The sequence below is a fragment of the Chiloscyllium punctatum genome, chromosome 8 (genome assembly GCF_047496795.1).
Source record: "Chiloscyllium punctatum isolate Juve2018m chromosome 8, sChiPun1.3, whole genome shotgun sequence".
In the NCBI taxonomy this organism is placed as follows: domain Eukaryota; kingdom Metazoa; phylum Chordata; class Chondrichthyes; order Orectolobiformes; family Hemiscylliidae; genus Chiloscyllium; species Chiloscyllium punctatum.
This window is the reverse complement of record NC_092746.1, coordinates 27,700,048-27,724,713: the sequence shown is the minus strand read 5'-3', so window position 1 is coordinate 27,724,713 and position 24,666 is coordinate 27,700,048. Positions and strand designations below refer to the sequence as shown.

Genomic DNA, 24,666 nt, shown 5'->3' with positions numbered 1-24,666 from the left:
ATTTTGACTACCTTTTCCATTCCCAGTCAATGCAGTTAAATGTGGAGCAGGGGAGCCATCTGACATCCCATCTGTCCTTAGTCCTATTAATAAGGGTCTCACGTTTCAGTCACCAATTGATACAATGCCTGCAGTGGGAGCAGGTCCGCTGTAGTCAAAAAGCTTTAGCTGTGAAAGATGGTATCTGGCCAAAGAAGGACAATCCTCTGGGATACTGGAGGTATCCCTCACTCCAAAATCATCTTCCCGCTTTAAACATCCACACCCAGCTTTTCAAACCTGAATGCCACCTGCCCCCACCAACTTCTCAAAAACACCTAACCCAATGGAACTGCTGATACAATAGAGTTACTGGTCATTCAATTGGCTGGTAGTGCTCCAAGATATGCTTACTGGCCTGACAGAATTAAATAGCTGCAGGCTATTTAATAAGGCTCACCCTTATTTTTAAGCATTGGGTTCAGAGTTTCATGCTGGAGCCAAGCATGATTAAATTATATTTTTCTATTGAATATCTATTCCATACCTCTTTCATTGGGCAGCAGTCATAACTACCAGACTCAAGTTTGCAACACGTTGATTCGTCTGGGCAAGGTCTTCCATCTGGGCATTGCACTTCAGTTGAGACCAAGTTTGCCAGCAACAAAATTAAGATTGATGACCACATCTGAAAGAAAAGACCATAAAGTAGTGAAGCAACGTCAGGAAATTGGTTTTAGAGTTGCACTGTTAATGGAATTTAGATGTTTTCTATCACAAATTAAATCTGAATTAAACATACAATACATGTATTTCAGATCACATTGGGATTTGGTCATTTGAGCAACCTTCCCTTGAGAACAGTTTCAATAAAAATATAGATTTGCTACAAATAGCTATGGAAGAATGTTACCTCTGTTAAACTGTTTACTCGCTAACCTTGGAATATGTCAAACAGCGTCAGAGGAAGCTGCGCATTAAGCAGCATTATACAAAGACTCTTCTGGGATCAGTTAGTTCATTTGGCTGGACTGCTGGCTTGGGAAGCTGACTGGTGTTAGCAACATGTTTTAATTCCCACATCAGCTGATGTTACCATGCAGATCCTTCCTTGGCCCTCGTCTGAGGTATGGTAACCCTCAGATTACACTCACCACCAGTAGACATAAGATATAGGAGCTGAATTGGCCATTCAGCCCATTGAGTCAGGTCTGCCATTTGATCATGATTGATGTTTCTCAAACACATTGTTATCTTCTCCTCTTAACCCTTGAGCCCTTACTAATCAAGAACCAATCTATTTCAATCTAAAAGACACTCAACGATTTTGCCTCCACAGCCCTCTTGTAGCAATGAGTTCCACGGGGTCGCCACCCTCCAGCTGAACAAATGTCTCATCTTAGTTCTAAAGTTTCATCCCTTCATTTTGCGGCTGAGCGCTTGAATCCTAGTTTCACTTACTAGTGGAAACATCTTCTCCATGTTCACTCTAAGTAGACCTGTCAGTATTCTGTAAGTTTCAATGAGATATTCCCTTCATAATTAGCACCTTTCAGCTCAGCACCATCCAAATGACCTGTCCATCTTGCCTCCCACCTATCCGCCCTACCGTCCCCTCCGACCTAACACCAATACCCCCACCTCCATCCACCTACTGCACTCTCAGCTACCATTCCCCTAACCCCACCCCCTTCCCATTTATCTCTTCACCCCCCGAAGCTCCCAGCCTCATTCTTGATGAAGGGCTTTTGCCCAAAATGTCGATTTCCTGCTCCTTGGATGCTGCCTGACCTGATGTGTTTTTCCAGCACCACACTCTCGACTTCAGTTAACTTTGTCCACCCAAGTCCAACACCGGCACCTCCACAATTCTCCAAAACACCACAGTCACCATGTAATTTGATTGGGATTCTTTTCCTAAAGTTCAAGAAATGACAGTCTCCAGTGGGAATGCAAATTCTTTGTTCTTGAATTTTGTAATATACAGAAAAGAAGCTAACCACTGCTCATGTCTGCAAGCAAGCCTGCATATTCCTGTCACCAATACAACTTTTTTCAAACATCAGCATATCTTAATTTGGCATAACAAATGTAACGGTCTACACTGAAATGGAGCCAATTAGGATGAGTCACAGGTTGGGTAAGGATTCGCCAAACTTCCTGCTTTGACTGCAGTTAAGGATTCAAACTGCACAAAGCTTACTTAAATGCAGGTCGCTGATGTCTTCTGTTTATGCAAGAACTCGGGAGTGCAGATTTTGTTGTGTTAAATGAAAATTTAATGGCAACTACTTTGAAGGTTTCAAGCTTTCCTGATGCAGTCGGCAGCCAACTGGTAAAGCAGCTAGCACTCAAGCTGAAACCACACACAAGAGTAGCTGTACCAGAAAACTGATTCGGATGCAAGATTCTCAAATACATATTATAAAGAGATCTCTCAGTCAGGCTCCTTTAGGGAATCAACTATTTTAACTCACAATCAATGTAATGCTTCATTATCTTATTTTTCTGTTTGATCTCTGTATCAACTATTACCATAATGCTGTCACCTTAATTGATAATTGGCAACAGCAATTTAATGAGTGAGAGCTATATTATTTCTAATATTTGCTTTGGTACTGAATTCTTTTAGCTAATTTGAGAGGAAGAGAGGGGTCAGAGGTGGCACATAAGGTAGCCTGCATTTACATTTTAGGAGTTTAAGACATCTGTTTCCTATTCCTACCTCCCATGTAGGTTAGCTAAGGAGGTCTACTTCAATATATTTGGAAAGATTAGCAGACGGTGGCTATGAATTTCTTAAACAATCACTGGAGGTATGGCAGTTGACCAGGTGAATCCGTCCAGAAATTCAATATAATAATTTGCAAATGTAGCTTTGCAATCTCCTGGAACAAGTCATGAAGATATTTTGAGGTCAATAACAGTGGCTGCTATCTTGAAACATTAAAAATTGAGTCATTTCCAAACAACAAAGATGATCCCAGTCTCATAGCCAGCACCTCATAGCTGATGGAGTCAGCTGATACTCGCTTGGGTCCTTAACCTTAACCTAAATTTTTTAATAGAATTAGCAGCGAGAGGTCAGAATGCATCTGGAAGGACAGAAATGTGGCAGTCTTTTACCCAACGTCAGGGCATTAAACAGAATTTCCACAGACAAATGATTCAGATCATTAACGCCTGTTTGATAGTTCGAAATCTGGACCTTTTCTTTAAATAACATCAATCATCTCTATTTAAAATAGTTTAAGTTAGTTGCCCTTGCTTTTAAAATTGTTTGCATTTATACTCCAGTGTATGGCAAACCTGGCAACATGATGCTCAGTCTGCATTGTCAGCCTTGACAAAAAGACACGACCCTCTCTCCCTCGTAGCCCTACACATGGATGAAAAAAACCACCAATTCGACTGGGACAACACATCTCTCCTGGGACAGGCTAAGCAAAGACATGCCAGAGAATCCCTAGAGGCCTGGCACTCCAACCACAACGCCATAAACAAACACATAGATCTAGATACCATCTATCAACCCCTCAGAAAACGAACAGGAAATGACATCACCACAAACCCCAGGAACCCCATCCAGGAGAAAGATATAAATAGAGAGCAGGAGACAACAGCTTCGCTTCACTTGGAGGTCGCCACTGATGATGTTACCTAGCCAGGTAATAAAACGTCTGGATATCAAACCTACAGCTCAGCGAGCAAAGCTACACCCTAAATCTCAACCTGAGCTACAAACCTTCACAAACCTTGCAAAAATGTCTTTGTCCTTTAGGATGCAGCTGTTTCCTATAAACGAATTAATATTTCACTTGAAATGAGAAAGTAATGACTTTCATCTTTTGATCAAATTATATTAATGGATTTAGTGAACGAAACACTTTTGGAAGGCAGTCACTATATTAATGTAGGAAACACAGAGGCCAATTTATATGCAGCAAAGTCATATAAAAAACAATATGACAGTAACCAGCTCGTCTGTGTTTAGTGGTGTTGGTTAAAGGATAGTAGGAAACTTGGAGCTGGAGGTATAATGCTCTTCCTCACAAAACATGCCATGACATCTTTCACTTCCACAGACAGGGTGGATGCAAGTTACTAACATCACATCTGAAATCTGGTGACTACCTGCCAAAGCCTCCTTTAATCAAATACTGACCTATTATTTGTGTCTGCCACTGTGAATACTGACACAAGATTTCTATTCAATGCTTTGGCCATTTCCAGACTTCCCATTATTATAAGAGAAGTGAAGTTAAAATAAAAAAAATCCTGTTTCCTTCCTGCCAGACCCTCAAAGTGCAGCAGTAAGTCTAAATTACTGGCTGAAATCTCTGCAGGATATTTCACTTTACAACATACTGGTGCAGAGTTGTGAAATCAACTCCTGAGTGAAGATTGAAATTGGACATAATAAAGCCAGAGAAATGCTTTATAAATGTTTACCTGATAATATTAAGAAGAAAATGAGGACTACAGATGCTGGAGATCAAAACTAAAAATGTGTTGCTGGAAAAGTGCAGCAGGTCAGGCAGCATCCAAGGAGCAGTAGAATTGACGTTTTGGGCATGAGATTCCTGAAGAAGGGCTCATGCCCGAAATGTCGATTCTTCTGCTCCTTGGATGCTGATAAAAAGTAATAACAGCAATTCCAAGTCTGAAAAATGCTAAATTGTTGACTTACGTATGAATGTTTAATTGTTTTTAAAAAATCCAAAAATTACTATCTGCATTTCAAAGCTCTTCTTGGCGCCCATTAAAAATCATTACCAGAATTTTTTTTCTTTAAATCTGACTACATACATGAGTTAATGAGGATCACATAGTATAACATTTAAATAAATTAAGATAACTTCACCCTTATTACTGCTTACACTTAAGGTGAACTGATCCTCAGCATGCAATTCATGTTTCAGTCAAGGTGAAATTTAAAGAAGCATTTAATACTTACTATGTCAATCATTCTCTGCAGAAGCACCATGGTAACTGCTGTTCTAGGCGTGCTCCCTGAGTGGGTTATGGTAAAATGCCCGTGATTGATTTATAAAGTGAGATTGTCAGCCAATAGGATTTAAAGTGAAGTCATATCACGAGGAAGTATAACATAGTGAAACTGCTTGTGTGAAAGTTCAAAGAAATTGTTTGATAAAGTGATGTGTAAAATCAAAATGTTCTTTTGTACAGGCGTGAAAGCTATTTCAGTAATTGTTTAATGCAAAATAGGTTTGCTAAAAGGGAGAGGACCCATAAATAAAACAAAACAAACAACTGCAGATGAAAACAAAAGCAGGAACTCAGCAAATCTGGCAGCATCGTTAGAAAGCAAAACAGATAATGTTTTGAATTCAGTCATCCCATGTTCAAAGCAACTGGGAAAACGAGGTATTTATGCTGATGACAGGGTGGGGGTGAGAAAAATACATCGAGAGCGTCCACATAGAGAGGGAGATAAAAAAGGGAAATGGACAAAGAGATTGCTATTGGTAAATTGGAGAAGAAACTGCTGAACAGGTGATAACGGTAACTGTGAATTGTTAGAAATGTGTTGGGAGTGTTATACACAGAACAGAACCTTAAGGTGTGAGAGTAGGGACTCAACATTGAGTTTAACAATTTCAAGAGTGTGAACACCTCCCTCCATGTTCATTACTCACTCCTACACACCATCTAGCATAGCTAATCCACCTAACCTGCACATCTTTGGACCGCAGGAGGGTATTTACACACGCACAGGGAGAATGTCTGTGTGGAATTTGCACAGTCGCTTGAGGCTGGAATTGAACCCAGGTCCTTGGTGCTATGAGACAGCAGAACTAATCACTCTGCCACCATGCTGCCTCATCATCATAAATACTGCCACTTAGCAGTTGCCTCCAGGTCTCAGGGTCGCTGGACTCAAAATATTAACTTTGTTTTCTCTCCACAAAGCTATTGCGAAGTTTAGAGGGACATGTGGTACCTCCTTATCAATTTGCTTACTGGTGCAGGTGAGCAACAAGTGAATGGGTTCTTATTTCTGAACAGGTTGAGTGGTAAATATCTCCATAGCATATTATTTCTTAAACATTAAATATTTACACAAGTACTGTGTACAGTAATAATTTACTGAAGGGAGTCCTTCAACTTACAGTATGACCAAGCACATTACCACAAAAACAGTATATTCTGGAGGTAAATTAAAATGAGGATGAATCTCCATATGACAGACAACATGGGGATTCCAACTCCTTCTTAAATCATTCAGAATGGTGAGTTCTCTCAGCAACTGTTTCAACCAGCATTCACACTCCATGGAGTAGGCCATTGAGCTCCTGATGAAGGGCTTTTGCCCCAAAATGTCGATTTTTCTTATTCCTCGGATGCTGCCTGATCTGCTGTGCTTTTCTGGCACCACTCTAATCTTGATTCTAATCTCCAGCATCTGCAGTACCCACTTCTGCCTAGAAAATATCTCCACCCATATAATACCAATTTCTGCAATTCAAGGCTGAGACCTGACTGGGGAAACTGTGCTAGCTGCCTTGTCATTATAAACTCTGCTGGGACCCAGAAGGTAACTTTTAACTTTATTTTTCAGATTTCCTTGTGAGGCAGGAGCCAAGCTGGGCCTGAAAACAGATTTAAAGTACTACTTTCTTTCTGCTCACTACAACTGCTCTCCACCCTTTACTCCTGACATATCAAAAGTCTTGCCAATTCTGTTCAAAATATGCCTGAAACGGTCTGATTGTTTTTGCCCACACTCTCTTACTGGTCACTAATTATTTTCCCCACAACAATTTGGAAGGCTAATTTCGACTGAACTATCACTCCCAGCCACACATTTACTGGAACACCCACAACGTAAAGAGATGGAAAACAAATGGACAAAGCAAAGCTGGACTTCTGCTCCGCAGGTATGACGCGCCATGGGCCACCTGCTGAAGGAGCAGCGCTCCGAAAGCTAGTGCTTCCAATTAAACCTATTGGACTATAACCTGGTGTTGTGTGATTTTTAACTTTGACATCACACCCACTAGATCAATCGGATTGTGCTCTAGCACCAGAACCCCGATGTGGCCACCACCGGGACTGCAGGCAGGTCCATGAAAGGGGCTGGATTGATGGCAAAAGTGAAGGTGGAGGCTTTGGACTGGGGGATGGGTTTTGAAGTAATGGAGTTAAAAAACCAACGATTGTTGGTCCAACTCGTCCATTCCCCTTCCTATTCATGTATCTATCCAGATGCCTTTTAAATGTTGCAATTGTACTTCCTCCCACCATCTCCTCTGGCAGGTTGTTCCACACACACACACACTACCATTTGTGTGAAAAAGTTGCCCCTTAGGTTCTTTTTAAATTTTTTTCCATCTCACCTTAAACCTATGCCCTCTAGTTTTGGACTCCCCTACCTTGAGAAAAAGACCTTGTCTTATCCTCTTATCTTTGCCCCTCATGAATTAATAAACCTCTGTAACATCACCCTTCAGCCTCTGACATTCCAGGGAACATAGTCCCAGCCTGTTCAGCTTCTCCCAATAGCCCTAACCCTCCCATCCTGACAACATCCTTGTCAATCTTTTCTGAACCCTTTCAAATTTAATGACATCTTTCCTATAGCAGGGAGACCAAGTGAAACCACAACCGCAAGAAACTACAGTGAATCATGAACACAGCCTACTTCATCACACAAACCAGCCTTCCATCCACCGACTCCATCTATACTTCCCACTGCCTTGGGTGAGCAACCAACAAAATCAAAGACCCCTCCCACCCCGGTTATATTCTCTTCCACTCTCTTCTGTTGGGCAGAAGATAAAATAGTTTGAATACATATATGAACAGATTCAAGAACAGCTTCTGCCCAGCTGTTATCAGACTTTTGAATGGACCTCTCAAATTATGGTCTCTCTCTCTCTCTCTGCTCCTTCTCTCCAGCAGTAACATTGTAATCTGCATTCTTTTCTGCTACCCTGATGCACTTTGTATGAAACAATTAGCCTGTACAGCACACAAAACAGCACTTTTCACTGTAGCTTGGTACAAGACTCTATAACAATAAACTAATCAATCAGAATTGAAGGCAGTACTCTAAAAGTGGCCTAACCAATGTCTTGTACAGCTACAATATGACATCCCAACTCTTATATTCAATACACTGCATGCCAAATACCTTCTTTACCACCTTGTGTACCTACGACTCCACTTTCAAGAAACTAAGCACGTGCACCCCTAGGTCTCTTGGTTTGGCAACATTCCTAGGGCCTTACTGCTAATTGTATAAGTTCTGTCCTGATTTGCCTAACCAAAATGCAACACCTCATGTTTATTAAATTAAACTCCATCTGCCACTGTTCGGCCCATTGGCCCATCTGATTGAAGTTCCATTGCACTCTGAGATAACCTTCTTCACTGTCCACAACACAGCCAATTTTGGTGTTATCTGCAAACTTACTAAGCATACTCCCAGATTCACATCAAAATTGTTCCTATAAATGACTAAAAGCAGTGGACCAGCACTGATTTAACCATGCAAACCAGTCTACCATGCGGATCCTTGTTGAATAACCTTCTGAGTCCATATAGACAACACCACTGTCACTTCTTCAAAAAAAGCTCGATCAAGTTGGTGAGACATGATCTGCCATGCACAAAACTAGTTGATTTTCCCTAACTAGTCCTTGCCTTTTCAAATGCATATAAATCCTATCGCTCAGAATCCCCTCCAATAACTTACCTAGCATCGATGTCAACCTCACTGGTCTATAGTTCCCTGGTTTTTCCTTACTACTTTTCTTAAATAATGGGCACCACGTTAGCCAACCTCCAGTCTTCTGGCACCTCACCTGTGGCTATCGATGATACAAATATCTCAGGAGTGGATCCAACAATCTCTGCCCTACCTTCCTAAAAGATTCTGGGATTCACCTGATCAGGTCCCAGAGATTTATCCAGCTTTGTGTGTTTTGGGACAGACAACACCTCCCCTTCTGTAATATGGACACTTTTCAAATTATCACGATTTCCCCAAATTCTTAAGTTTCCATATCTTTCTCCACAGTAAATACTGACTCAAAATACCCATCTCCTGTGATGCCACACATAGACAGCCCTGTTGATCTTTAAGGAGTCCTATTCTCTCCCTGGTTACTCTTTTGCTGTTAGTGTATTTAGAGAATCTCTTTAGATTCTCCTGAACACTATTTGCCAAAGATTTCTCATGTCCCTTTTTGCCCTCCTGATTTCCTTCTTAAGTATACTCCTATTGCCCTTACACTCATCTCAGGTTTCACTCAGTCTTGCCCTTCACAATAACAGGAATATACTATCTCTGAACTCCTGTTATGTCATTTTTAAAGCCCTTCTACTTTCTAACCATCCCTTTACCTGCGAATAGCTTCTCCCTATCAACTTTTGAAAGTTCTTGCCTAATGCCGTAAAAATTGACTTTGCACCAATTTAGAACTTTATCTTTTAGATCAGGCCCATTTATTTTAAAACTAATATAATTATGATCACTGGCCCAAAGTACTCGCCCACTGTCGCCACAGTCACTTGCCCTGCCTTATTTCCCAAGAGAAGGTCACGTTTTGCTTCTTATCTAATAGGTACATCCACAAACTGAAGAAGAAAATTTTCTTTTATACACATAACCAATTTCTCTCCATTCAAGTACTTAACACTATGGCAGTCTCAGTCTATGTTTGGAAAGTTAAAATCTCCTACCGTTGTAACCTCATAACTGAGATCTCTTTACATATTTGCTTCTCAACTTCCCACTGACTACTGGGGAGCCTATAAGGTAATAATCTCTTTCTTATTTCACAGTTTCCTCCCTTATGACTTCACTGGACATTTTCCCAGGAATATCCTCCCTAAGTACAACCATAATGTTATCTTTAACCAAAAACACCACTCCCCTCCTCTTTTGTCTCCCTTTCAATCTGTCCTATAGCATCTATACCCTGGAACATTGAGCTGCCAATCCTCCCTCTCCCTGGGCCATGTCTCTGTAATTGCTATGATATCCCAGTAGACAAACAGGAGACTGGAAGAACACAGCAAGACAGGCAGCATCAAGAGGTGGAGAAGTCGACGTTTTGAGTATAACCCTTCTTCAGGAAGGGAGGTGGAATTAGGGGGAGCTGCAGATAAACAAAGGCGGGGGGAGAAGGGTTTTAGGTGGGGAGAGAGTCGGAATAGTGAGGTAGTGCTAGGTGAACACAGGTGGTGAGTATGACCTGGTTTGTCGATAGGAGAAATGAATCTGGTTGGTAGCTGTAAGGAAGGGTTGGTGGGAAGGATGAAAAGGAGGAGGTGGGGCTGGAAATGGAGTCAGGGGATGGGTGGGAAGGTTAACTGAAATTGGAGAACTCAATATGAGTCCTCTGGGCTGTGGGCTGCCCAGGTGGAAGATGAGGTGTTGTTCCTCCAATGTGCGGTCTGATTGACTGTGGTAATGGCAGATACCGAGGATGGACATGTTGGAGAGGGAATGGGAAGAGGAATTGAAATGGACAGGTCAAATCAGCCCTTGCGAGCCTGGTTGAGATACTCGGTGAAACATTCCCTAAGTTTATGTTTGGTCTACCCAATCTACAGAAGACCACATCAGGAATATCGGATACAATAAACTAGGTTGGAGGAGAAGCAAATGAACCTTTGTCTCACCTGGAAGGACTGTTTGGGCCCCTGGATGATGGTGAGAGGGGAGGTGTGTGGCATGTTTTGCATCTTTTACATTTGCAGAAGAAGGTACCAGGGGTTTGGTAGGGAGGGTGGCGCGAACCAAGGAGTGGTGAAGGGAAATGTCCTTGCAGAAGGCAGAGTGGGGTGGGGAGGGGAAGATGTTCTTGGTGTAGGGTCTTGTTGGAGTTGGTGGGGGTGTTTGAGGATGATAGATTGGATGCATAGACAAGTGGGGTGGAAAGTGAGGACAAGGGGGACCCTCTGTTTTTTATGTTTGGAAGGGGGGTTTTTAGAGCAATGGAGTGGGGGAATGGAGGAGATGTGGTGAGGGCAGTCAGAGGGAAGGAAAGCACATTGTTTAAAATAGGTGGACATCTGGGATGCTTGGGAGTGGGATGCTAGGAGTGGCACGGTGGCTCAGTGGTTAGCACTGCTGCCTCACAGCACCAGGGTCCCAGGTTCGATTTCAGCCTTGGGCAACTGTCTGTGTGGAGTTTGCACATCCTCTCCGTGTCTGCGTGGATTTCCTCCGGGTGCTCTGGTTTCCTCCCACAGCCCAAAGATGTGCAGGTCAGGTGAATTGGCCATGCTAAATTGCCCTTAGTGTTCGGTACATTAGTCAGAGGGAAATGGGTCTGGGTGGGTTGCTCTTTGGAGGATTGGTGTGGACTTGTTGGGCTGAAGGGCCTGTTTCCACACTGTAGAGAATCTAAATCTAAATCTAAATCTAAATCTCCTTGTCAGAGCAGATTGTGATGGAGACAGAGGAATTGGGGAAAATGGGATATCCCTGTACCATGTTCCTAACCATGCTTTAAGTTCATCTGCCTTTTCTGTCAGGCCTCTTGCATTGAAATAAATGCACTTTAATTCACACTCGTTCTCTCCTGCATTGTTGTCTGCCTTGATTATTTAACTTGCTGCTCTTCTCTACCATACCAGCCTCAGTCCCATTTCTCACTATCACTTTTGGTTTTCCACCCCCCCTTACTACTTAAAACATCCAGAGTAGCACTAGCAAATCTTTGCACTAGGATATTGGTCCCCTTCAAATTCAGGTGCAACTCATCCTTTTTATACAGGTCACTTCTACCCAATGATCCAAAAACTGAGTTCCTGCCTCCTGCACCAGCTCCTCAGTCACACATTCATTTGCTGTATCTTCCTATTCCTACTATTACACCCTGCTGGGAGTAATCCAGATATTACCACCCTCAAGTACTTATTTTTTAACTCCTGCCTAATTTCCTATGTTCTCTCAGTAGAACCTCATCCCTTTCTCTTCCCACGTCATTGGTATTAATGTGTATATCGACCTTCTGCTGGTCACTACTCTTTGAGAATATTCTGCATCCTTTCCAAGACACCCTTGACCTAGGAGGCATTATGCCATTCTGATGTGTTGCTGTTGGCCGCAGAAATGTGTCTGTGCCTCTGACTAGAGAGTCCCTTCACATAATTAATTGGTTGGAACCTGATAGACCCCTCATTATAGTAGAGTCAGTCGCAGTACCAGAAACCTGGCTGTCAATGCCCTGAGAGCCCATTATCTCTGACATTATTCAAAATAGCATACATGTTTGAGATGGGGATAAACTCCAGGAGGCACTACCCGCCTACCCCTCCTACCTTTCCTAGTGGTAACCCATTTACCTGACTAAATCTGTAATGTAAATTCGATCCATGTGATCTGATAGGATTTGCAACGAAACACACTTCCTGCAGAGATAATCTCCAGGAACATTGCAATTCTCCCTAATCTTCCACATCTGATAGAAAGAGCACTTCACTCTACTAAAAACTATCTCTACATCTTAAACAGTCTATAGGCCCAGAATATACCCAAAAAATCAACACAACACACCTTCTCAAAAACTCAGTGTTTGCGGAGTATGGACAGTTTACATCTGATGAGCAAAGGATGCATTCCAAAGACTTCTTTGCTATTTAATATTTTTAAAAACGCCAACCATTTTATGTGTGGACTGGGTAATATTGAGATCAATTGAGGTTTCGCCAAATTATTTATTTAAAAACAAAAATAGCAAGGATGCTGGAAATCATAAACAAAAACAGAAATTGCTGGATAAACTCAACAGGTCTGGCAGCACCTGTGGAAAGAAAGCTGAGTTTTAATGTTTTGGGGTAAGTGATCTGTCTTCAGAACATATTTATTTAAATGGTTTGGGCAGGAAGCATATTTTGGCTCTGCTTAGCCTCCATATTAAAGTGGGGATTTGGGGAGGGGGGGGGGTGGGGGTGAGGAAGAGTTGACTAATGGATGATTGGTTACAACTGCATGGCCTTTCCCTGCTTAAATTACACCCTCTCAAGGCCATATAATACCCAGCACCTTCAGCCAGTTACACACATACATAAAAATCTCCCAACACCCATCTCAGATAAAACTGCCTCGATGGCTCAACTTTCAGTCCAGATCACTGGGAGTTGGTGGATGATTGACCTTAGAAGCAGTAAATGTACGAAGCCAAGTCCTATGTGAAAAACACACCTTGTGAAGAGTACAAAGGGAAAGGTGGCCTGTAAGGCATTCATGCACTGATAAAAGAGCTGCAGCCTGACAACAGATAGGAGTCAGGTGAGCACCAACTGGATTCTTGACAAACTGATGGCTGCTACTGAAAGAGATGATTCAAAGTCTGCTTTCCATAGGCAAAAGTGAAGACTGATGCAGCCCAGAAGTGCAGTATATAACATTAATGTGGGGAAGGACTCATGGTGCGGTGGGAGTGACCCTATCTCTGGGTCAAGAGGCCTGAGGTCAAGCCCCCAACTGCCCCGACCCTGCATTGACTCAGATTTGTATGTCTCAGGGGGTGAGTAATGTAGAACCTCTAACTTACACTTTTTATCATCTGTCAGGGGTGCCTGAGTCCAAATGAAACTAAATGATGATTACATGTCATTTAAGGGGCAGCTGTGTGAACATCAGTGCTTATATGTGGAGAATGTTGAGGGCTGTTGAGATGCAGTGGTAGTGTCCGTACGTCTGAAACAGGAAGCCCAGGTCCCAGTCGCACATGCTGTACAGATTTGTTATAACATCTCTGAGTAGGTTGATTTAAAGAATACCTGGAGAATGTTGTGGGTGTGATTCCACAAGCCACCAGATGACTCAGGTACAGGTTATAATAATGAATTAAAGCGTATGCATGGAGAGCCAGCCTTAGGGACTGGGGGCATTCTAGTGAAGTTTGCCGATGATACGAAGATAGGTGGACAGGCAGGTAGTACTGAGGAAGTGGGGAGGCTGCAGAAGGATCTAGACAGTTTGGGAGAGTGGTCCAGGAAATGGCTGATGGAATTCAACGTGAACAAATGCGAGGTCTTGCACTTTGGCAAAAAGAATAAAAGCATAGACTACTTTCTAAACGGTGAGAAAATTCGTAAAGCCAAAGTACAAAGGGATCTGGGAGTGCTAGTCGAGGATTCTCTAAAGGTCAACATGCAGGTTGAGTCTGTGATTAAGAAAGCGAATGCAATGTTGTCACTTATCTCAAGAGGGTTGGAATATAAAAACACCATTGTGCTACTGAGATTTTATAAAGCTCTGGTTAGGCCCCATTTGGAGTACTGTGTCCAGTTTTGGTCCCCACACCTCAGGAAGGACATACTGACACTGGAACGTGTCCAGCGGAGATTCACATGGATGATCCCTGGAATGGTAGGTCTAACATATGAGGAACGGCTGAGGATCTTGGGATTGTATTCATTGGAGTTTAGAAGATTAAGGGGAGACTTAATAGAGACGTACAAGATAATACATGGCTTGGAAAGGGTGGATGCTAGGAAATTGTTTCCGTTAGGTGAGGAGACTAGGACCCGTGGACACAGCCTTAGAATTAGAGGGGGTGAATTCAGAACAGAAATGCGGAGACATTTCTTCAGCCAGAGAGTGGTGAGCCTGTAGAATTCATTGCCACAGAATGCAGTGGAGGCCGGGACGCTAAATGTCTTCAAGGCAGAGATTGATAGATTTTTGTTGTCTTGGGGAATTAAGGGCTACGGGGAGAATGCGGGTAAGTGGAGTTGAAGTGCCCAGCAGCCATGATTGAATGGCGGAGTGGACTCGATGGGCCGAATGGCCTTACTTCCACTCCTATGTCTTATGGTCTTAGGCAGTCTGAGACAGTACTTGGAACAGTGTTCATCCTTCTATACACCTGAAATTGCTCAAATACCATCATTCAATTTTACAACATAAAATGACAGTCTAAACAGATGTTCCTGGTTTCAGTCCCTTGTTTCTGTGCATACATACACCAGACATTGTTTTCACCCATGCATGCTTCCCTTATTTCACTGGTTTTGCAATCTAGGCTGCCGCTCTGTTTCTGTCAACCATGCTTTTCTTTGTGGCTTTGTCCATTCCTTATCCTGTCTAAAGTACATCTTCTAACTTTCAGTTCTGCTTTCATCTTAGTTTACTGAAAGACACTAACTGAAACTCTTTAACTCTGTCAGGGACCAAGTAATCAGTGTTGTTGAGTTTTGTGATGTGTGGCAGCACAAATGGATAAGATCGTAAAGAAGGCATAAGGCATGCTTGCCCTCATCACTTGGGGCATTGAGTATAAAACTTGGCAAGACATGTTGCATCTGTACAAGACGTTGGTCAGACTACTTTTGACGTAATGATGTGGAGGTGCTGGTGTTGGACTGGGGTGGACAACGTTAAAAAGCACATAAAACCAGATTATAGTCCAACAGATGTATGTGGAAGTACAGGCTATCAGAGCACTGCTCGTTCGACAGGTAGCTAGTTGGGCAGGATCATAGGACACAGAATTTATAGTAAAAGATCAACGTGTCATACAACTGATGTAATGTATTGAATAAACTTAGACTGCTGATAAGTCTTTAATCACTTAGAATGGGGATGCAGGTTTTTAGTGATTAATATGTAAATCCCAGAACTTCTTTCAAATCACCTTCTTGAGATAACTTTAAGGTTTTATAACAAAAGGTGACATCTCAGCTCAGACAATGCATTAAAGGTTTGAGGTCAGAGTCTGTCTGTATCCCAATCTTGAGTCAGGCTGATTCTATTTCCAAAGTGGAATTTACAAAATATCACATGGATTCACTGCCTGCAGACTGTGCCTGTTTTGAGCAAAATAGAAATGTATTTGCAAATATTATTCTGCAAATACAAATTCACCCCGTAGACTTATATGTGTATGTGTATGTACATGAGAGAGTGAGAGTGCGTGTAAGTGTGAGTGCACACGAGAGAGTGTGTGGTTGCATGTGTGAAAGCTTGGTAAAATGTGTGTGTGAGTGTGTTGGAGTGTAAGTGTGTGTGTGTCTGTGTGTATCTGTGTATAGTGTAGTGGGGTCACCTGCAGTGTGACATGAATCCAAGATCCCGGTTGAGGTCATCCCCATGGGTACCGAACTTGGTTATCAGCCTCTGCTCAGCTACTCTGCATTGTCGCATATCCCAAAATCCGCCTAGGAAGACGGTCACCCAAAGATCCAAGGTCGAATGTCCCAGACCGCTAAAGTGTTCCCTGACTGGGAGGGAATCCCCCTGCCTGGTGATTGTTGTGTAGTGTCCATTCATCCGTTATCATAGATCTGTTTGGTCTTGCCAATGTACCATGCCTCAGGGCATCTTTGCTTGCAGTTTATGAGATAGATAACGTGGGCTGAGTCACATGGGGTACCGCCGCGTACATGGTGGGTGATGCCCCATGGGTAATGGTGGTGTCTGTGCCCTATGATCTTATACTCCACAACTATCTGATGAAGGAGCAGCGCTTTGAATGCTAGAGTTTCCAAATAAACCTGTTGGACTATAACCTGGTGTTGTGTGATTTTTAACTATGTTTTATAGATGTGTGCATGAGTTTTACGGAGTATATTCTTGTGAGAGGGTGTACATCTGAGTGTGAGTGTGGGTTTGTGTGACAGATAGCGTGTGTTTGAGAGAGGGTCTGTGTGAGTGTGATTGTGTGTAAGAGTGTGTGTGTGTATGTGTACTTGTGTGAGAGAGTGTATAGTGTAGTGCGGTCACTTGTAGTGTTCCATGAATCCTGGTTGAGGCCATCCTCATGGGTGATCATGGGTTCATGCCACACCACAGGTGACCACACTACACTATACACTCTCACACACAAGAACACATACACACACACACTCTTACACACAATCACACTCACATAAACCCTCTCTCATGCACACACTCTCACTCAGACACACACACACCCTCACACTCATCCGCATATCCTCTCACAGGCATATAATCTGTCACACTCTTACACACACTCCATCAAGCTAGCACATACACACACACTCTCTCTCTGTCTGTCTGTCTGTCTCCCCCCCCCTCCCTCACATACACAAACACACACACACACATATATAAGTCTATGGACTGAATTTGCATTTGCAGATACATTCTTTTTAGTTCAAAAAGCAGACAATCTATAGGCAGTCAGTCATAGAGTCGTAGAGATGTATAGCACGGAAACAGACCCTTCGGTCCAACTCATCCAAGCCGACCACAGAATCATAGTATCCCTACAGTGTGGAAACCAGCCCTTTGGTCCATCAAGTCCACACCAACCATCTGAAGAGTAACCTACCCAGACCCAATCTCCGATGTTAATATTCTACATTTGTCCCTGATTAATGCACCTCACCTATACACCCCTAAACACTATGGGCAATTTAGCATGACCAATTCACCTAACGTGTAGATCTTTGGATATCCTAACCTAATCTAGTCCTATTTGCTAGCACTTGGCCCATATCCCTCAAACCCTTCCTATTCAAATACCCATCCAGATGCCAGCCCTTGTAACATTTTATAAATTCCTACTTTGGAAATAGAATCAGTCTGACTCAAGGTTGGGATAGAGACAGACTCTAACCTTTAATGCATTGTCTGAGCTGAGAGGTCACTTTTTTTAATATAAAACCTTAGGTTATTTTAGGACTGTGACTTGAAAAAAGTTCTGGGATTTACATATTAATCATTTAAAACCTGCATCCCTATTTTAATTGATTAAAGACTTAACAGCAATCTAGGTTTGTTCAATGCATCACATCAGTTGTATGACACTTTGATCTTTTGCTATAAATTCTGAGTCCTATAATCCTGCTCCACTAGCTACCTGACAAAGGAGCAGCATTCTGCAAGTCTGAAAATTCCAAATATTTCTGTTGGACTATAACCTGGTGTTGTGTGATTTTTAGCATTTGGAGTACTCTGCACAGTATTGATCGCTGCACTGTATGAAGTATGTGGAGAGAGTTCAGAAGAGGCTTACCAGTGTGTTGCCTGGATTGGCATGTATTGGCTATAAGGAGAGGTTGGAGAAACTTGGACTGCTGTGACTGGAGTGTTGGAGGCTGAGGGGCAACATGGTAGAAGTATATAAAATTATGTGAAGCATGGATAGGGAGGGTACCTGGAGCCTCTTTCCCAGGGTGGAAAGGTCCAATACAAGGGGGCATAGGGTTAAGGTGAGAGGTGGATAATCTTGAAGGAGATGTGCAAGAAAAGTCTTACACAGAGAGCAGTAGTGCCTGGGACACTCTGCCAGAGGTGGTGATGGAAGTAGATACGATAGCATGTAAACAGGTAAATGTCTTATGGGCCTTTTCTTTAATTTGTCACACCAGAGTAGCACACAGGATGCCTATCAGTAAGGTGATTGGATCGACAGATCCTGATCAGAGGTTCATAGGTTCTGGCAAATAACTTATTGAGTAGCTGGCACTACCTGCTCACAGTGACCAAGTGGGCATGACAGAAGATACACATCCTTGAGTTTGATAGAGAACCATAGGCACTCTGCTGGAAGAGGTTCCTCAAACTGATGCTCTCCAACTAATTATATTGTTCATCAGAAGATCACAGAAATTTCTATTAATATTTTTATCTGATTAAATATTTTAGTGGATGTGGCTCTAAACGTATTAAATCAGTTCTGAAGAAGTATTATGTGACTCAAGATTTAATCTACTTCTCTCTCCACAGGTGCTGCCAGACCTACTGACTATTTCCAGCACTCTGTTTTTATTTTAGTATACAACTCAGACTATTTACTAAAACATTTCAGCATTAATATACATTTCCTGTGAGCTGACCTTCAGCACAGGATTCACTTAAATGTGCAGAATTTCTTTGGTAAAGCTGAAATTCAGAGAAACACACAATGTGTTGTGTTACTGAATCTCTTGAGATGCTGGACTATGTGCAAATGTATTTATAAAGTGTTTCCCTCGGTTATTATAATGTGTTATAATGTGTTTCCCTGCAGGTGATTGATTAATGAAGTAAAATTGTTAGCTAACAGCATTTAGGGTCAATTCATGTCAAGGAATTAGCTTACAAAATTGATCATAGTGATAGTGTCAAGATCAGAGTGGTGCTGGAAAAGCACAGCAAGTCAGACAGCTGTGATAGTGTCTCTTTCTCTGAGCCTGGAGACCTGAATTTAGGTCCCACCTACCTGAGAGGTTTGTAATAACATCTTGAAACAGGATGCTTACAAAATATTCACAAAATTGGTGTATTTGGCAGTTTTGAAAAGAGTGCATCAGGAACTTAATTGATAATGGTTTGCAGAAGAGTCATACTGGATTCAACATTAACTCTGTCTCTCACTTAGCAGATGCTGCCAGACATGCTGAGTTTCTCCAGCATTCTCTGTATTTGTTTCAGATTTCCAGCATTTGCATGTTTTGCTTTAGATGATACAGTGTTGCTTGAAACTAGAATTATCTGTTGGAGAGAGAAGGAGGAAGTGGATTGGTCAACACTTCAGCATATTTTAAGGAATTAACCTAACTTGTGCAGAATGTGAAGTGTTAAAGGAATTAACCCAATTAGTGTAAAATTAGAAGTATTAAATTAACGCACAATATGAAGTGTTAAGAATTTAAAACAACTAATGTCAAAAATAAAATAATAAACAACTTTGCATGAATATATCGAGCAAAGTCTTGCAGTTATTTCACAGGACCCTTCAGGCAAGCTCCAAAAAACACACTAACACACAGACCAGGATTTGATCCAAAAGAATTCTTAAAAGAGAAAAGAACAGTGAAAGACTTTGTTTCAAAAGCAGCAGCTTCTGCTTAAAGCTATCACCTAGGAAAGCACTGGGTAAGACACACTATTTTTAACAGAGTTGCTGTCTTAAAGGAGATAGCTTGAGCTCAGACAAGACAAAATAAGTTTTGATTCATACTTTGGGAGTTTAATCTAAAGTGTATTATTTGTTTGAATATACCGCACGTGTTATTAAGTGGATTTGAATACTTCACACTTCTTTTCAAGTGGATTTATTACTGAACATTTACTACAAAGTAGAATTGTTATACTTTTTTTAAAATGCTTGGACGTATCATTCCAACATTTACTAGGTGATTTGACTATTTGGATTATTCTATACTCTATAATATTGCAACCATTACTATAATGTAATCCAGCTTGATTCTAACAATAAAATATTATTGAGTAATAATTATAAAAGTCACCCTCACATTTTTAATTTGGGACCAAAGGAACCTCCAGAATTCTTAAGTAAGGAGTCTCTGTATTAACATTGGGTCACTCGGTGCCTTCTCTGTTGTAATATATCTAATAATTACTTTATTTTGAGACACCTTTAGTAGTCTGAATAATCCTGGGAGTGAACACATTTTATTTTAGCACCAGATCCATACCTAGAATCATTGACCAAGATCCTTTAGCAATTTAGAGCTACACCTAATTGAGAATTTGGGTTAACAATAAGTTTGGCTAAATAAGTTTATTTTGACAGGAGTGAAGACAAAAGGACCAAAATTGGTCAACAGAGCACAAGGTAGATTTTGTTGAAAATGTGCTCAGAGGTGGACGAGAAGCAGGTCTTGGCAACCAGAATTACTTGTTTTTATTAATCTGTGTTCACTCTCCAGCGAGAATCTTGAAATGACAGTGAGCTTCAACCATGTTTTCTACTCTCCTGGAGGATGGCTAGGATTGGTGCTTAGTGCATGCGAAGATGAACATTGGCAGTTGTTCTTCCTGGCAGACAGCTCAGCTTCTGTCTGTGCATACTGACCTCTAAAGTTGCTGCGAGGGGCTTTTTCAAAATATGGAATTCCATGTCAGTGGCCTTCGAAGGGATGGACTGCGGCTTCACTTTGTACAAGGTCAAGTGAGGACTCTCAGGTTAGACCAGAATACAGCCTGTTTAGGTCGAACCTGTTACTTGGGCCATCTATCACAAGTCTACCAAAGCACCAAGGAGTTTTGCATTGCTATATTGATTGTGCAAACCTGATCAGTTGTTGTGGTTAAGATTTTGAATTACTTTTCCTTTGAGATAGGATTTGTTTTTTTTCTTCAAATCATATCATGAAGTGAATGTTTCTGAAATTATGCATTGCAAATTAATTTAAATGTACAGAAACCAGGCAGAGCAGGCCTGCAAATTCTTGAGCAATGCTCCCTGGATGTGTTGCACTGGATTTAAAGAACCTTACTACAGAGCAGCCCTTTCTGCTATTCACTGAAATACACTTTCCTAAGTATGACTGTCTCAAATACAGAATGTGGAGGAGCTGGTGTTGGACTGGGGTGGACAAAGTTAAAAATCACACACCAGGTTATAGTCCAACAGGTTTATTTGGAAGCACTAGCTTTCAGAGCACCTCTCATTCGGGGATTAGTTACCTGACAAAGGAGCAGCGCTCAGAAAGCTAGTACCTCTATTTCATGAAATAATTCAGAGTTTAGCAAATCTTAGGATTTTATAGCAGACGGGAAAACCATTGTTGCCTCATGCTGCAGTGCTTGAATTAAACAGGTTAACATATTTGTCAATTCCAACTTGGCACTCAAAACAAGGAGTGTTCAGTATTTAGTCATACCACACATGGTCTTACAAACAGAAAATAATATTAAACATGAGAAACAAATCATCACCTGCACTTTACTGTGTGGGAAGAATATCACCATGAATGAGAGGGCTGAATTGAAACCAATGGAAGTAGGAAAGTGAATAAAAGTGAAACCCTTGTGAAATGGGAAGTATGTCACAAGGCATGACTGATCCTGCCATTGAAATAAAGAGATGTTTAGGTCAAAGTTATCCGGAACATGCAGAAACTCATCACTCTGTTCAAGAGTGTCCAAACCAAATAAACAAACCCAGGTAGAGTATTTGTTTTCCCAATATCGGGGGAGGCATTGACCTAGTAGTACTATTGCTGGGCCGTTAATTCAGAGACACAGATAATGTTCTGGGGACCTGGGTTTGAATCCTGCCATGGCAGATGATGGAATTTGAATTCGATAAATTTAAAAACAATCTTGAATTAAGCATGTAATTATTGAAGCATCCATCTAGTTCACTAATGTCTGTCAGGGAAGGAAACTGCAATTCTTACTTTGACTGGACCACTTGTGACTCCACACCCACAGCAATGTGCTTGACTCTTAACTGCCATCTGAGATGGGCAATAAATGCTGGCCAAGCCAGTGATGCCTTCTTCCCATTAATGAATTTTTAAAAATAACTATGGATTGCATTTTCTCTCTGTAGGGGCACAGAGCCCTTTCCAATCCGGATACAAGTACTAAAACTAATGAATGGGAGCTTCCCAGTGGTTGTAATCAAAAACTGTAGTTCACCCAGGTTAGGTTCAACTTTGTTAATCAAGATTTTTAAGGGATATGGGCCAAAGACAGGTACATGGAGTTAGGCCATAGATCAGGCATGATTTCATTGAACAGCAGAACAGACACGAGGGGCTGAATGGCCTATTCCTGCTCCTAAGTGCTTGTGTTTCTATGTACCTAACTTGCAGCCAACTAGGCACACATTTCATATTCTTTGTATAGTAATGATTACCCAAAAGGGTATGCTGCTTACAGTTTTTTTTAATGAAACTGCATGGGAATAGTTATAATCCCCAACTAAAAAAACTACCTCTTAATTGGGTTTGAAGTTCTTGTTAATATACCTGCTGCCATCAAGGCTCCTCGTAAGCAGCATAATTAATTTTGAAATGTGCTTATCCATTACCAAATCAATATGACTTTGCAGCCAAGTCATGAACAGGGAGCCAGGGAAATCTGGGTTGCTGTAGTGGGCATTAATGTGAGGTCTGTTTCCTCAGTATCAATGTGGAGACAGCCAATGCAGCCATTGGATATGGACGTGGGCTGTGTGAAAGAACAACCTCATTCCTGATGGATTTGTAAACAAATTAATAAAACACAAAATAGCCCTCTAGCCCTTACACCTCACATTCCTTAATCCACACTCTTCCTGAGGCCTTTCACACCTTCCTTGCCAACCTAAATCAATGTACCCACCTCCATTCCTTTCAAACACTCTTTGCCAATCTATGCCATTCTAGCCAACCCCTTTGCCCATCATTAATTTGATGTCAACTCGTGCTTGCAAAAAATGTCCATTCCAACCAATGTTCCCCAGCAACTCCTCTCATGGCCTTGGATAGCACCTAAACCAACTGTGCCAACCTAGTTGTTAAGAGGCTGTTCTTCTTGTTTTAGGATTTTCCTTACAAATTTCCTTACAACAATTGGCTTTTCTTGCCAACCCAGGCCACCACCAACCTTCCGGAGGAATGGCCACTCGACCCGAAACGTTAACTCTGATTATCTCCACAGATGCTGCCAGACCTGCTGAGCTTTTCCAGTAATTTCTGGTTTTGTTTCTGATTTACAACATCTGCAGTTCTTTTGGCTTTTATTTACCTATCATCTTTTGCCCTCCATGCCAACCCGCCCAGCATCTTTGGATGGGTAGGCATCAAGACCCTCAGTTAGGCGAAAAGGTTCTAATTGCCTATTGATAAGTTCACTATTTTGTAAACAAAAGGCACTACAAAGTTGGGACCTGGGAGCTCGGGAAATCTCCTTTCTCTCCAAACCCAACTTGGGTGAATGTGCCACAGATTATCCAATTTTTAACCTTTTGGGAGGGGGGGGGGGGGGGGGGGGGGAAACGAGGGGGATTGATGCAAATCATCTTTCTGGTGGTGATTTCTCATCATTTTTGCACGTATGAACGAACTTGGCTAATGATCTAAAACCCAAGCCTCTGAACCTTTCTCACATACCAAACACTCTTTAGTGCTGAGATTAATGCAGTTAGACACACTTGCTAACATTTTCACACCATAACATCTCTTTTATTCCCACCATTTCTATACTCACATCATCATGCTCCCAGAACTTGGAACTACCTGATTCTTCTATCCATATTGCAGTATTTCCTGACCACTAGTTCAGGTTAAGAAACCAGGTTGGCATGGATGAGTTGGGCCGAAGGGCCTGTTTCAATTACTCTATCCAAAATTAAGTTTCCAAGAATAACTGTAGCATTCTCTGAAACTCCCCTTTCTCAGCCAAAACTGATTTAGTATATTGTTCCACCTTATTGCAAAATGATTGCTGTTCCACCCTAATGTATTTTCACTTCCCTTGCTTGTGTGTTACATCAAGATAGTATTTCTATAACCTGAATAACTGTTTTTGACTTCAATATGAAGCAGACATTAGTGGCTTCAGGAAAATGCTTTGAAGTGGCTTGTGATTGGACATGACTGTGACTTTATGTCTTCCATGTAGGTATTGATGAAAATGTTCGCAAGGCAATATGCAGATACTCTTTTTCAATCTCAGCATAGCGTCCCTCCATTATGTTAACACCATGAATGTAAATAAGGCCGCTGCAAATGCTGTCACCTCGGTGTCACACTGCAAGCTGACTTCACCATTTATATGACAGGATCTCTTTGCATTTCCCTGGCATTGCTGCACTGGCTGCATGCTTTTAGTGAACGCTACTTCTTGTTCTGTGCTCCAATACCGCTGTACCTTCTTGGTAGTGAGTTGGTTCTCACACTGTTGAAAAATTGTTGAAACTTTGCCACTTATATCTGTTAGACCATAAGACCTGTAAGACATAGGAGTGGAAGTAAGGCCATTCAGCCCATCGAGTCCACTCCGCCATT

The 24,666-nt window shown here is 41.7% G+C and overlaps 1 protein-coding gene across 1 annotated transcript in view; it reads right to left on the bottom strand.

The window, feature by feature from the left end:
- Positions 1-5,012, bottom strand: part of grna.1 (granulin a, tandem duplicate 1) — a 35,048-nt gene extending 30,036 nt beyond the window's left edge. Inside the window, exons 1-2 of the mRNA XM_072575271.1 lie at positions 4,937-5,012; positions 527-667 (exon numbers count right to left, since the gene is read on the bottom strand). Of these exons, the coding sequence (XP_072431372.1) occupies positions 527-667; positions 4,937-4,966 (171 nt within the window). The 5' untranslated portion in view covers positions 4,967-5,012. The remainder of the gene's footprint in view (positions 1-526; positions 668-4,936) is intronic.
- Positions 5,013-24,666: the final 19,654 nt, after the last annotated feature.